Below are 15,135 nucleotides of genomic sequence, written 5' to 3'. Positions count from 1 at the left end.
GGTGTCCTAATCCTCAACATTCCATCCTTCAAGAAAGCTGTTGGGCTTAGGAAGTAATATTCAAGGGCCTTAGGAAGTCCCTAAAACTGACTAGCTATAACAAGTCGTTACTTCCTCAAACTGTAAGGACTGCAAACTAGGCTGCCTGGAAGAGGCTCAAACCAGCCAAACTGCCTGGAACAGGTAAGAAATCAGCCCAACTACCTGGAAGGAGCGGAGATAATCTGAGCTGCCTGGAATAGGTAAAGACTAGCCAAGGAGCCTGGAAAAGTGTCTGACCAAGTGAGCTAGCTGAAAAGGACACTTTCAAAACTGTTCAGCTTCCTGCAGATTATGCAATGTGCTCCATGTTTCCAGCTTTTCTGAGATACCATGGATTCTGGTGCAAATAGCTTCAGTCACTTCCGCCCCTCACCCATATTCCTGTAAATAGCCCCCAGTAAAACTTATTCAAGTTGAACTTTGGTGTTATCCTTACTTTGTTCTGTCCTTGGTCCCTTATCTAGGATGAGCAGAGATTTGGTCATGTCTACTCAAGAATAATATTACCCAATGGCAGAGAGTCTTGAACAGGGTAAGAGAGAAGAAAGCTAGCTGAGAAAGAGAGAGCAAATAGGGGTATTCTCTCTGCTTTTGAATGTGCATGCTTTTGACTCTTTGCTTAAGTTCTTGCCTCCACTTTCCTATAACCTAGAATTGTGAGCCAAATATATGTTTATTCTCTAAGATGCTTTCTGTCACAGCAACAGAAAGGAAACTCTGGGGTCACAATTCATATGAAATGGTCTTGGACACTAGCCCCTTCCTGAGAAGACCTTCCAGGTGGGCTGCATTGACTTTTCCAGGCAGGTGTGATATTGTCCAGCCACAAGCAGGGCCCCTTCAAAATGCTGCTAGCCTTCTGACCCATAGAACAACAAGTCTAGGAACACTGAGAAATTTACTGCCTGGAGGTACTGGCTCATGAATCCTTTTACTATTTCTAGTGCTGATGAACGGTTTGATGCCACCTTCCACACCAATGTCTTGGTGAATGCATCTGGGCATTGCCAATACCTCCCACCAGGTAAGACCTACTCCCTGGCCTCCATCCAGTAAGAACATTTAAGCAAGTACATGCCTCAGTCCCAGGGCCTGCCCTCCTGAGGGGAGCACTGGTTCCATGTTGTCTTCCCGCTCTCCCCTCCCTTCCCATCAGAACTCTCACCTGTCTCTTCAGCTTACTCTGAGTGTTATCACTGTTTGATATTGAGGTCACATTTCAGAGAATCTTTGCCAGAGTCTGTCATATGTTCTTATTAATGTTAATTCGCAGTCTAGTCTCCTTTGCTGAGTAATTTCTGACTTTCCTTTCTGCCATAAACATGATAGACAGGCCCTTTCTCTTTCATCTCTTCCCATTTGGCGCAGTAACTTGGCAGGTACCCCAGTTCTGAGAAGATGGTGGACATTCTGGGTTTATATCTTGGGTTCACACACTCAAGATTGCTCATAAGTTAGATGCAAGACCTATTGCTCTCTCAAGGGAGCACTCCCTGCTGACTTTTCATCAGCTGGTTTCTTTTCCTGTCTTTACCGTCCTACTAGCTGGGTCTCCCAGCTTGTCATTACTGTGGGGCTCACAGGATCCCAGGGTGCGCATTGCACAACCCACAGCCTGGGATTGCTGCTTTGTGCCCTTCGAAACACATTCAAGGTGTGTTTTAGCACATGGGTATTATTTTTTTTTTCATTTTTACATTTAAAAGATTTGTTAACATATTTTCAAGAATTACCTTCCTCACTGTAACTGCTAAGAACAAATCTGTAACCCACTGCCACACTGTTGCCACTGCACTCATAACACACTAGCACATGTACCCACTTATGCAACCCTTGAAAGTCCAGCTCCTCACAATTGCACACACATGCCACACCCTTTTCTAGCATCCAGCTTCTCCTTGTCTCAGTGCACACAGCAAAGCTGGCTTTGCCTGTTGTTTACAGTGCTCTTCCTGTTAGCAGATGAGAAGAATTCTATAGACAGAATATGTGTTTGCTCACCTTACAATCCATCGCTTCTCAACTGCAGGTGGCTGTGTGTCAATAAATGAATGAATAAGTGATTGAATCTAACAGAGATAGATCCCTCTCGCTGATGTTTATATTGATTAAAGAAGTGTTGCTTCTTAGGCTTTCTGTTTTAAATCATCTGCTTGCCTACTCCAGCCCTTCCTCTTCACTGAAAGCAATGGGCTGAGTGATGCCTTCCAGCACACTTTGAACGGAGTGACTGGTGGTTGTGAACCACCATGGGAGTGCTGGGAATTGAACCTAGATCTTTTAGAAAAGCAGCCTGTCTTCTTAACCATCTCTTCAGCTCCCTTCATGTGTTTATTTTTAAGAGGTATTATGGGGGTAGATTTTACATATTATACACTTGGAGTGAGAGGATCACCATGATGTCCCCATCATCCCTTACCTGGTCGCAGTTAATTGATCATGTTGTAAGCCTCAGACAACCTTTGAATCCTTTCTTTCTCCTTCTCGGATCTTTTCATAGACTTGGAATCGAATACAGTTTTCTAGCTATATTTAGCTTAGGAGAATTCAGCCCACTAATGGTAAGAGAATGCCAGTGGTGACCTTCAGGTTCCTGTAATCACCTGGAATAATTCTGTAAGTCATAACACACACACACACACACACGCACACACACACACGCACACACTATAGTTTTGCCGATTGGATTTTGAGCTTCATACACACTAAGTCAGCAGTCTACTGCAGAGCTGTATATCCCTAATCTTTCTACTTTTTCTTTTGAGACAGGGTATCACTACAAAGCCTGGGATGGCCTTGAACTTGTCATCCTCACTCCTCATTTCTCCCAGTATCTGGGACTCTAAATCATATTGAAAGTACCTCCAGGGGACAATGTATTATGATTTCTCAGCATGGGTGTGTAATGGAGCTTGATGTGTAGAGCTTTTCAGTTCCTTCCTCCATTCAGTCTTTTAATTCAGTCAAATAAACGTGAAATGTGTTGCCCTTGCCCCACTAGAACTGGGATATTTCAGCCCTTTGTGCCTTCTAGGACAATCCAGTCAACTGTAGGCAGGCAAGAGCCCAGGCCTCAAAGTGTCTCTGCACAATGACCTTCTGGGAAATCCACTTCTGGAAATTCTAACTTCTTTCAGTGGAATCTTTCTTTGTGTCCAAACTCTCTCTTTAATCTTATACCATATTCCATCCTCACGCCCCTTTCCAGTTTCCTTTCTAAGTTCATCATTTGTATCAACTTCTGTGAGATTGATTATATCCTTTCTTTTTCACATATTGCTTAGAGTCTGAATGTGCCCATTGCAAATAAAGCTTATAATTAATTATTTGCACAATTTCATGAGAAAAGCCTCATAAAACAGAGACTATCACTGTATTTTAATTTGGAAAAGCAATAAAGCTTTGGCTGAGCTACTCTAGAGGTTTTTGCAAAAGAAAAAAAAAGGTGTGTGGGGAAGCACCCCAGTTTGTTCTAAGTAGGTCTAGCAAGAGTTCAGGGGTGGAGGAAAGAGGCTGTAGGAACTGCTATGTATTTTGACCCATTATAATTGGCTTCATTTCAGTCTTCTGATCATTTCCCATCCTTTCATAGGCATATTCAAGAGCTCCTGTTACATTGATGTCCGCTGGTTCCCTTTTGATGTGCAGCAGTGCAAACTGAAGTTTGGGTCCTGGTCCTATGGTGGGTGGTCCTTGGACCTGCAGATGCAGGAGGCAGATATCAGCAGCTATATTCCCAATGGAGAATGGGATCTCATGGGTAAGGCCAGCAAAGACAGACTTTGTATTCCAGAAGAAAGGTGCATTCTACCTGTGTGAGCTGAAAGACTTGGGGATTTCTGTTCTTTTCATTTGTTACATTTGGCAGCCTTTTCCATCCTGTCCCAAGAGTCCTAGAATGAGAAGCAGAAAACAATGAGCAAATGCAGCAGTCATGGTGGGGCCTGTTAAATCACCAGTCCTAGTGCAGATTGTTTTGCTCATGGGATCCGTTCCAGTCCTGTAGTATGGTTGGACAGCGCCTTGCTGTTGATGATGTGAATGAAGAAAATCAAAAGTGGGGTTCCCCCAGAAGTACAAAACAGCAGCGTTCGGGACACAGAACAGAATTTCACATTAAGAGGCACACGTTCAACTAGACATCAAGTCAGTGCTCTGCTGGGAGGGAATGAACTTTGAATTTTAAAGCAAAAAGTGCGTGTGACAATTTATTGTGAGGTAGAAGGATACACAGGGTGAGTTGCGTAGTTTGATAATGGTGTGGATCAGTGTAGTTGTAAATTTCCTGAGTCCATTGGCTTGTGTAGGCCAGGGAGCAAACTGATCACTCTAGCAATCTTAATCTTGTGAAGTAACGTGAGAGTCTGAGAAATTGTTCCTTTTAACAGACACACTTCCTGACGTGATACCTGCATGATAATTTACCACCTGTTGGCCAATCTCTTAAGTCTTAGAAAAATAGTTTGATTTTTCTCTCTGTAGCCATTTTTATTTTTTTGATTTATCAATGGGAACCTATATTGCATTATTTTAAGTTCAAACCATTATTAATGAGTCGCTTACAATCATGTATACATTCTTAAAAGTGTCGTTATGCAGTTTTATTGCGTGAGCATCATAGAATGCACTTATGCTACACAAAGTAAGCCAGCTGCAGAAATCAGTAAACGATACAATGATATTGGCTCACCATTGTGTATTTTTTCCATGTTTGACAGAAACACCATTTTTGTGGCACCTGCTTTTAATTGCATCTGTAATGCTGTAAAATGCTTCTAATGCATCAAAAGAATATCTCCTAGTTTGCTGGTATCATTGTGATACTGATTAACAGCTGCAGCATACCAGTAAGGGTTGTTCAGATGCCCAGCCCCTACCTTTTTAGGCCTGTGGTCCTGTTTAGTACACATGTGGCAACAAAGGACAATTGTGTCTTCTGATGACCCACTTCCTTTCTCTGGCACCCCTATTCAGGAATCCCTGGCAAGAGGAACGAGAAGTTCTATGAGTGCTGCAAAGAGCCATACCCGGATGTCACCTATACAGTAACTATGCGCCGCAGGACGCTCTACTATGGTCTCAACCTGCTCATCCCCTGCGTGCTCATCTCAGCCCTGGCTCTGCTGGTGTTCTTGCTCCCTGCAGATTCTGGGGAGAAAATCTCCCTTGGTAAGTGTCCAGGTCCTTCACTGAGGCTGGCTCTGCAGGTCACTGTGGACTATACAGGAGTTCCTTGTGACCTACCATACATGGACCTCTGTTCCGGGATCAGACCTCTGTTCCTCACAACTTCAGAAACTCCTGGTTCTGGCTCTTTAAGGAGACAGATGCCATTCTGAGAATTGGCAAGATCCAGGGATTCCATGATCTTGTGAAGAAGACAGGATACAGTGAAGGACCAGATCACTTCTACCCTGATGGGCTGTTTTACCCTCCCTGCCACCCACCCAGCTTCTCAGTGCCAACTGACCCACCTCCATTATGGATAGGAGACACATTTATATAATATCAGCTTGCATTTGTAAATTATTGTACACGCTACAATAGAAATGCATTTCCTTGTAATTACTTCCCTGTGAAGATATGAAAAATGAAGTTTTGAATGGTAAAATGAGCTGCTTATATAAAAAAAATTACTAAATAAATCATATTTAGTGTATTGAAGAAAGCTTCCACAAGCTTTCTTAGCATAAGGCTTAGAATGTTAAATATCTTACCCAAGGTCACACATCTAATTAAGCTGCAAAGTCAAGACCTGAATGAAACTAAGTCTTTTGGCCACATGGTTTCCTGATCCTGCTGTGTAAAACTGCTTCTTAGTATTAATGCAGTAAAGTCCTTGAGAAGTAATCATGCTGGTCGATTCTCTCCAAGTTGTGGTTTCTAAAATTGCCTCTGCTAGAGGTTCCTTTGGGCTCTGGGAGGTGACAGGGACCATACCTAGAAAATGCATATGTATAGAAACCATGGGACTTATGGTTTAGCATCAGCCACCTACCTAGTGCTTTGAAGCTAGTGTAGAAAGCTCATATGAGATGGAATTTTGACCTTGTTTTCTCTTCTGTCTAAGGACCTCCTCACATTTTTGTTTCAGGAATAACTGTCTTGCTTTCTCTGACTGTCTTCATGCTTCTTGTGGCTGAGATCATGCCTGCGACATCTGATTCCGTGCCCTTGATAGGTAAGGCAAGGGCTCAAGTGTGCATAGGATTTCCCAGGAGGTGCATGGAGAAGGAACATGTCCTTTAAGGCCCTGAAGATCTATTCTGCCGCTCTGTCCTCTGCTGTGGGGACATGACTTACTATTGCAACTATCGCAACACACCATGGCTCATACCTAGGCCCAAGCTGGTGGGAAAAGAAAGAGATGTCCAATTTTGTGACTTGCCTTTAAACTGAAAAAAAAAAAAATGGCCATTCATGGTGGCATATACCTGTAGACTCAGTATTTGTGATGCTGAAGCAGGAGAATTAGAGGATGCAGGAGTTTAAGACTAGCCACAGAAACATAGCATGAAACATCTCAAAAAATGAGAGAGGTCTATCTGTGTGTGTGTGTGTGTGTGTGTGTGCATGCACACACGTGTGTACATGTGCACAGCCATGCATATGTGTGGGCGCTATACTCCTTCCAATCATACTTTCTTCTCTAGACCCAAAGACTTTACAATTAGAGTCTTATTATTTTACCTAGATATTGTTTACTACATATTTAGAGAAATGGGAGTAGAACAAATATGTTTTGTCTAGGATAGGCCCATGGATGAGGGGCAGAAATAGGAAGACCCCCCATATCTGTATATAGTTTCCTAGATGGAAACAAGGATGATTATGTAAAGGATGCTGTGTCCAGTTTAGTTTTCAGTTCTCACTGCTGCAGCCAGGGCTCAGTTTCTAGTCCTGTGTGTGTCGTGGGGATGGGAACTGTATCCTGTGAGGGAATTTTAGGCTTCAGTAAGAGAGTTATCACTTCTGTTTTATGGTAGAGAATGAAATTTTTGAGGTCTACGCTGTTCCTTTCCTACAAGAAGTGTGGGTAATAGGCTACCCCTTGTTTTTTAGTGAGGCCTGATAGGAGAACATAATCCCAGTAGGTGCTGCTGGGGCCCCAAGATTCACTGCCTCTGTTCTCTCTACAGCACAGTACTTCGCCAGCACCATGATCATCGTGGGCCTGTCTGTGGTGGTGACAGTGATTGTGCTGAGATATCACCACCATGACCCCGATGGAGGCAAAATGCCCAAGTGGGTATGTCCTGTGCCTCTGTAGAGTTTCAGCTCTCCATGAAAGAGGGACTTCTTGCTGTTTTCTAATGTCTAGTACCCCTAAACAGTCTTCACCCCTCAGTATACATTTGAGGATGGTAGAGTGGTGGTGGCAGTGTTTCACACTGACATTCCAGATCAGGGCTACACACTGACTGCTTGTGTATTCTGCTAGCATTGCATTTTAAGAGTGCTCCCTCCCTATGTCCATTGAGGAGTACAGTGTAGCAGTTGGAGGAACTAGCAGAGTGGCCATGAAGCACCATGGCTGGAAATTCACAGCAGACTGAGGAGTAAAAAGAGTAAGAACCAGAATGAGAGTTTCTCAGTATCTATGGGTCACTGGATGTAGAACTCTTGACAACAGAGAAGTCTGAAAGTGCCCCCGCTCCTTGTTGAAATGGTGTATCATTTGCACAGAAACTGTCCACATCCTCTAGTGTACTTCGGATCATCTCCAGATGACCTACAGTATACTGATGTGTAAATGCCATGCCAGTCATTCTTATGCACTATTGTTTGGGGAATAATATAAGAAAAATATCTTGAACACGATCAGTACACATTCAGGTTTTGTTTTTCCTAAACTTTTTTTCAATGTATGTTTACTAGAATTAACTAGGTCAAATTTCTACAGAGGGTCAAATTTCTGTCCAAACCCATGACGTAAGATGAATAGTCCCCAGTGGATAGCAGAGAGAGAACAAAAGGAAATGGATGAGCCCTCGGCCCAGGGAACATGATCACTTTCCTGTGCTTGCAAGCATCACTGTTAGCTGCTGATGCTCATCTGCCAAGGCATTTCAGGACCCAGTATCTAAAGCTGCACATTTTGCTGATGCACAGAGACCTTGACTAGAATTTAGTCTGAGCCCATATTTTTTCCCACCTTGCCAGAATGTAGCCCAAAGTAGAGGGGGAGCTACCCTGAGTCCTCACCATTGGTGAGCCCTGCAGATATCCCTTGTCTCCTGTCTAAGAACATCTCTTTCCATTCCAAAAGGGGCATGTCTGATGACCCATTCAGGTCCCAGAAAGAAAACTAGTCACCCACATGCCAAACAGAATATGGCAAATGATGCATGTAGATCCCCAGTAGGCTTCCAACCTTCTGAAGGTACAGCCATTGTACCTTAAATACCTTACATGGCCTAGTCATGAAGGGCCTTTTTTATGTTTCAGTGGCCTTGCGAAAGCACTAGTTCTTTGGTTCTATTTGCCTTATATGCATAATAAAAATCCCACATAAAGTTCTTGTACCAGCTCAGCATGTGCTTAGCCTTGCTGCTTATGTCTCAGATGCTCTTGTTGCCATCCATGAAGCTTGTTTTAGTGATTACCAGGCCTGTTGCAAAGTTGAGGTACATTTATTCCCCTCTTTATTAGCATCATGGTATGCTAGGGTCAAATAAACTAGATATGACTTCTGTGGCTTCCTGCCTGTCCATCAATTTGAAGCATATTGCACACACCTGTTTCAAAAGCAAGAGTAAAATCAGCGTTATACATAAGGAAGTTTGCCTCCCATTTTACTTCCATCCCTTTTAACTGCCAATATTGATAACCATTTTAATGAATTTCTTATTTTTCCTCTAGTGTTTATGCTAACACAAAAAAATGCACTCATACTTACTTCTTTAAGTATCTTGGCTGGTGAGAAGATACAGGAACTGACACGCAGAGACACAAAACCATTTTTAATGGACTGGTACCACTTTATTCTCCTAGAATCTTAATTAAGAACATTTTTGTCCATCAGAATAAAAAGCCTCTTGGAATAAAAGGTTGTTAAAACCAATTGGTTGCAAGTAAAACATAAGTTTATATTTCTCATTTTATAAAGCATGCGACGTTTTTCATTCATTCCATGTGTCTCTGAAACATAAACAGTCTCCAAGGGACTCATTATGATTTGTTGCTATTATGCAGAAGCTGCTGCCGGGTGCAGTGGCATTATGTGACATTTGCACAAGTAACAACAAAACCGTAGGCTAACAGAAGAGGTCATGGGCACGGTTTGATAAGTACCAAGAGGATAATTCTGTCTTTGGAGATGTGCTGTCCTTGAAAGCTAATGATTCAGACTGGGGAATTCAAAACAGACTTGGTAACATAGACCTTACTGGTTTCAGATGAATCTCAGATGGCACACAGACCCCCTTGTAGCAGGGGAAGTGCCAACCCTACTCAGCTCTTGTGTACACAGCTGCCTCTGGGTTCACTTTCACGTATAGTTTGACAGCCTCTTTTGAGATCTAGCACTGGCCTTCTACTGTCTTCTGAAAGAAGGTTGGCTAAGTCATAGGAGTTTTGAAGAGAACACTGGGGTGCCATTGGTAGATGAGGCTTGCAACAAACACTGTAGACACAGTAAGGGGCTGGCCGTGGACCAGTTCAGAATCTTCTTTGAGCAACAGTTTATCTGTAAAATTGGGGATTTATTCTCACTTCGTGTCTCCTAAATGACTCCTAAATGAGAAGGTAGCTGTGTGCCCCAATTCTTTCTAATCTTGAAAAGTCCTTACAGCCATGGGCTTTTCTCAGTGCAGTCTGCCACTGCAAGTAAGGCTGTGAAAGGCTTCTCAGCTGTGGGGAACATAAGTTTGCCCTTTTTTGTGCCTCTCACTTCCTATCTACAGACCTGATTTTTGCTGTTTTTTGATAAGATGCCATAAAAATGATTGTTAAGAAAGCAAGGACTACAGACTTGAACTTGTATCTTCCCCCATAGATGGGAAGCTGAGGAATTTTCTTGAGATCATAAGTCAAGATGAACATGAAGTGTGTATCTTGGTGGGTTTAAGAAAAGGCCCACTGTTTACACACTAGGACTGTCTTGAAAAATAATCTTCTTCTTTTTCTTTTTCTCTTCCTCTACTACTACTTTTTTTTTTTTTTTTTTTTTTTTTTTTTTTTTTTTTTTGGTCCAGGCTGAGGTTTTAGCTGCTTCAAAACACAAAACCTATAAACTCTCAGGGTAACTTTTCACTGTTTTCTCTATGCATCAGACATTCTATGATTCTAATACTTAATTACTGCATACTTATAAAACTCTAAGGACCAGGCTGATAAGCTATGATTTCAGTACTCAACTATAGCTCTCAGCCTTTTTAAAAATAAATGATTTTTTTTAGGCAACCCTCATTCCCATACACTCATGCACTCATTATGTGCCAGCACTGGACATTTTTGTCAGGGGCCTTCATGGAAGTGTGCTAATATGTGCTTCTGCCTTTTCAGCATACTGTTCCAGCATGGTCTTGCTCATCATCATAGCCCAATGAATTGGATTAGAAGCACCTAAACTGAAAAAAAAAAAAAAAAAAAGAAGAAGAAGAAGCACCTAAACTGTCTTCCATATTAATATCTCATCTATTTTCCCCCAATAGGGTTCTGAAGCCCAACAGCCAATTTAAAACAAATTATTTCAAGCCTTTGCCTTAACTGCCTGGCATCCATGGAGCCTAGCATGTCTTGTCAACTCCTGGAAACTGGTTAGAGGCTATCACCCTCATTTTCTGTTTCTCATTGATTCTCTTGGTAATTTTGGTATAACTTTTTAAACCAATCTTGCAGATAGAGAATGACTCACAAGAGATGTGGTCATCTGAAGTTAGAACGCTGAAGTTGCTCCAAGCTGGGAGTCTGCTTTGTGTCTGACATGGTGCAGAGCCTGTCTTGGCTTACAGTGACCCTCCAGGGCACCTTACAGTCTGCATGGGAGCCAGGGAATTAGGTCTGCAGGTCCCTAGAAGTAAAAGAGAAAGGCTCAGGAAACACATCGCAGGCGTTCTTACCAAGCTGGCTGCTTTTTTTCTCTCATAAAAGATGCAGTATGTCTACCTTGAGGGATCTTCACGTTGTTCCCACAGTTTTAAACCTACATAGATCATATTTTCAGCTCACATTTGGCTCCATTCTTACAAGGTTTCCTAATTGATTTGCTGTATAAAATCCCTGAGAAGCCGGGAAAGCCTGTTCTCCCCAGGATCTATAAAGCAGGGCTTCCACTGTGGGGTCACATTGCTGTGGGGCTCAGCTTATAAATCAACTCAGAGCTGCTCTTGACATCCTCTTGTCTTTGCAGACCAGGATCATTCTTCTGAACTGGTGTGCGTGGTTCCTGCGCATGAAGAGGCCTGGAGAGGACAAGGTGCGGCCTGCTTGTCAGCATAAGCCTCGGCGCTGCAGCCTGGCCAGTGTTGAGCTGAGCGCAGGGGCCGGGCCACCCACCAGCAATGGCAACCTGCTCTACATTGGCTTCAGAGGCCTGGAGGGCATGCATTGTGCCCCAACTCCAGACTCTGGGGTTGTGTGTGGCCGTTTGGCCTGCTCCCCAACACATGATGAGCACCTCATGCATGGTACGCACCCCTCTGATGGGGACCCCGACCTGGCCAAGATTCTGGAGGAGGTCCGCTACATCGCCAACCGCTTCCGCTGTCAGGATGAGAGTGAAGTGGTCTGCAGTGAGTGGAAGTTTGCAGCCTGCGTGGTGGACCGCTTGTGCCTCATGGCCTTTTCGGTCTTTACCATCATCTGCACCATCGGCATCCTTATGTCAGCGCCAAACTTTGTGGAGGCTGTGTCCAAAGACTTTGCTTAATATAATCGCATAGGAAATGCACAGATAAGGAGGATGAGAATTGGGGTCCTAACCCCATATTATGCTAAATGGAACAACTCTAAAGTATCTAGTAGCTGCCAGTCTTGAGAATTTGTTTCCTGGTTACTTTAACTAAAAAGATCCCAGCACCCTTCTGTTTACTCTTTTTGCACTTACTATTGGAATATCCTCATCCTCATCAGGGGCACTAGGTGGTCATTTGCCCCCTCTGGACAGCCCTGACGGATAGATCTCAATAGCTCTGGTTGGCCTGTAGAGGCCTGTCCAGCTGGTGTTGCATGCCTGCATGCCCCTTGTCGTGGGCTCCCACAAGAGTTTACTGTTTGCTTGTGCCAGGCTGAAACCAGTGCCAAGCAGCCTTCACTGGCTCCATTTCAACAACTGCCTTGTGAAAGGAAGGCAGACTCTAATTCAAACTACAAACTTCTCTGCTGGTTTTTCTGTGATTCAACTTACTATTTACCCCTCTTCCATTTTTTGTCTTTACTAATGACAACTTTATACTAGAGAGAAAGCTGGCCTTCTGAAAGATGTTTTGAGCAAGTTAATTTCTTTAGATCTGTACTGTCAATGAAATTAGCACACACTTTGTGTCGGTTCTAGACTAGGACTCACCCTAGCCAAAATTGGAGGTCTTGGCCCCTGTAGATTTCAGGTAACCCTCAAGCTTCATTCTGCCCCAGTGTCCAGAAGAGTTAGAGTGAGTCTGTTTGATTGTGCAAAATGGGAGGGGCAAATCAAGTTCTGAGTGTTAACTAAGGCGTACCTGAAGCTTACCTAAACCTTCCGTGTGTTTTAAAAATGAGAGCATGTTAGTTGCCCCACATGGCACACTTCACTAGTCTTAGAAGGTTGTGTGTACATTTGTACTGCTGGGCACCACCAAGTGGACAGGCCATAAGGCTTTCCCCATGTGGCCGATATGGAGAATCAGTTAAGACCCGTCTAGGTTCCTGTGTAGCCAGAGCTGGAGAGAGGTGATGTCGCTGGTGATACGTCTAGATACCAAGCTAGTAGCATGAGGATTTGGCTTCTAGGGATCTGCCTTCTCATGGAATCAGATGCATAGCTGACTCATGGACAATGCATGGAGTCACTGGAGATGAGGGGGTGTCACTGTATGTATCTTCTTTTTCTTCTTCTTCTGAGTTAGGATCTTGCTGTATAGCTCATACTGGTCTGTTTGCACTGTACATCCTTGTTTGTTAATGAGGTAAGAGGAAAGATACTTTACCAAGAAGAAAAATATTTTCCTGCTCCATTATGTTTTTGAACTCCCTGAAGCTTACAATTACACTAGGCTTTTGAGATTTCAGAAATTTTAATCTGCTGACTCCAGAGATGGAATCATGAGGGAAGGTTAGATTTCTCAGAACAACAAAAAAATTCATATTTCCCCAGCCATTAATTTTCCTGCAGGAAGATGAAGTCTTGGTGGTAACCTGTGTGTATGTGGCCATGCGCATGTATGCACTGTGTGTGTTTTGTGTGTGAGTTCAGCCGAATAGAGCAGCAGGTAGTGTAGAGTGACATGGATAAATCTGGAGACTGTTGATTTCAGCACCTACCATCTAGAACAGCATCATTTCCAGCATGCATCTGTTATATACAGTATCAACAAATGATGCACAAGATTTTTTTGCTGATGTTATGCTTTTTGATTAAAGTAACTAGAAACAAATAGGTGTATTTTGATACCAAAAGACCAGGCTCTGTGTCTTACTTTTAGTTAAAAAATTGAACCCTAGCATTGCTTTGACTATCTGAGTAATTATTGTCATTATAAAAATAATGATGAAAAACTGTGCTCATAGTTAGAAAATGTATATGGTTCAAAACAGTCTCCCCTTGCTCCCATTTTCTCCTAGGGACAGTTTCAGAGAGGGAGAAAGAAAAGATATGGACAGAGAGGGAGGAGAGCATGGAGAGACATCGTCATTGATTCCCTAGAACTCATGCTTGAAAGGTGCCAGACACCTAGTGTTTTGTCCTAGAGAGCTTTTCATAATGACATCTAAAGGTCTACCTCATTCCTCCTAATAGCTGCTTAGAGTTCCACTCCATTGGTGGCTCATAATTTGTTGGGTTAGCCTTTTAGTGGTGAACACATAGCTACGATAGTTCCAGGTTTTATTTTTATACATAGCCTGTAGTTAGCATTTTGGTGCATACTTTGTCATAGTTTTGCTTAATTCCAGTTTAGAAATGGAACTACTGGATCTAAAACTATGTGCATTTACGCTTTTGATAAATATTTCCAGATGGTCCTCTGTAAACTGGTCAGTGGATACCCCTATCCAGAGTGTAGTGAAAGGACCAAATTCTCAGATTTCTGGTGTTAAGTATTTTCAAATTTAATTTTTCCATTCCCAATCTGACTGGTAAAAATGATAAGGCAAAAACCATTTTGATTTTAGTTCATTTTACCATGAACAAGTTCGAATTTTTCAAATATATTTTGGTAATCTGAATTTTTTAATATTTATATCTTTTATACAAGTTTCATTATTGTTTTAATTTTTATTTGCCATTTGTTTTTAGGGTATTTATTGATTGCATATTTATTGGCATAAAAAAGTTTATGTTGTTAGTTATTCATGTTTTCTTTTGTAGAACATAAACTTTCCCTCTAGGTTTTAAGAGGCCTTCCCCATTTTGAAATCACAAATAAATTACCCATATTTTATTTCTAAAACTTAACATTTTCACTTGTTTACCTTTACAACTTTTGATTCTTTAAGATTCATTATACAAAATATAAGGATCTAGTTGTTTATCTCCAAGAGTGGTCACTGGTACATAAGACATATGATAAAGCATTTCTGTAATGTAACGAGACTCTCCACACCATTCATAGTGTCACCTTCCATGTAAATTATGTTTCTCCAAGTGCTTTTCTGTTCTGTTGATTAATCTGCCTCAATGCTCTTGCTTTCCAAAGCTCTATCATTATTATTATTATTATTATTATTATTATTAACAATATTTTCAGGTGGATACTCTCTTCTGCTCTGTTCCTCTTATTCTCTGTGTCATGGGCATCTACTCGGGGTCACAGCAGGTATTCGTGTTGGGAAATGCCACCATAATTGGGATAATTTTGTTTCTAAGTTTTTTTTCTTTATCTCATCCTTCCCAATATCTTTATTTTCTTTCTGTTCAATTGCACTTGAGAATGGTAATTGGCTTGTTTGCATACT

General features: G+C 42.1%; 1 protein-coding gene across 1 annotated transcript in view; it reads left to right on the top strand.

Annotated features, from left to right (window-relative positions):
• Positions 1-14,630, top strand: part of LOC110561495 (neuronal acetylcholine receptor subunit alpha-7) — a 142,422-nt gene extending 127,792 nt beyond the window's left edge. The window contains exons 5-10 of the mRNA XM_021657944.2: positions 987-1,066; positions 3,635-3,802; positions 5,017-5,211; positions 6,137-6,223; positions 7,182-7,291; positions 11,396-14,630. Coding sequence (XP_021513619.1) covers positions 987-1,066; positions 3,635-3,802; positions 5,017-5,211; positions 6,137-6,223; positions 7,182-7,291; positions 11,396-11,914 — 1,159 coding nt within the window. The 3' untranslated portion in view covers positions 11,915-14,630. The remainder of the gene's footprint in view (positions 1-986; positions 1,067-3,634; positions 3,803-5,016; positions 5,212-6,136; positions 6,224-7,181; positions 7,292-11,395) is intronic.
• Positions 14,631-15,135: the final 505 nt, after the last annotated feature.

Source organism: Meriones unguiculatus, chromosome 14 (genome assembly GCF_030254825.1).
Source record: "Meriones unguiculatus strain TT.TT164.6M chromosome 14, Bangor_MerUng_6.1, whole genome shotgun sequence".
NCBI lineage: Eukaryota > Metazoa > Chordata > Mammalia > Rodentia > Muridae > Meriones > Meriones unguiculatus.
The sequence above is the reverse complement of the archived record's forward strand: the minus strand, read 5'-3'. Positions and strand labels throughout refer to the sequence as shown.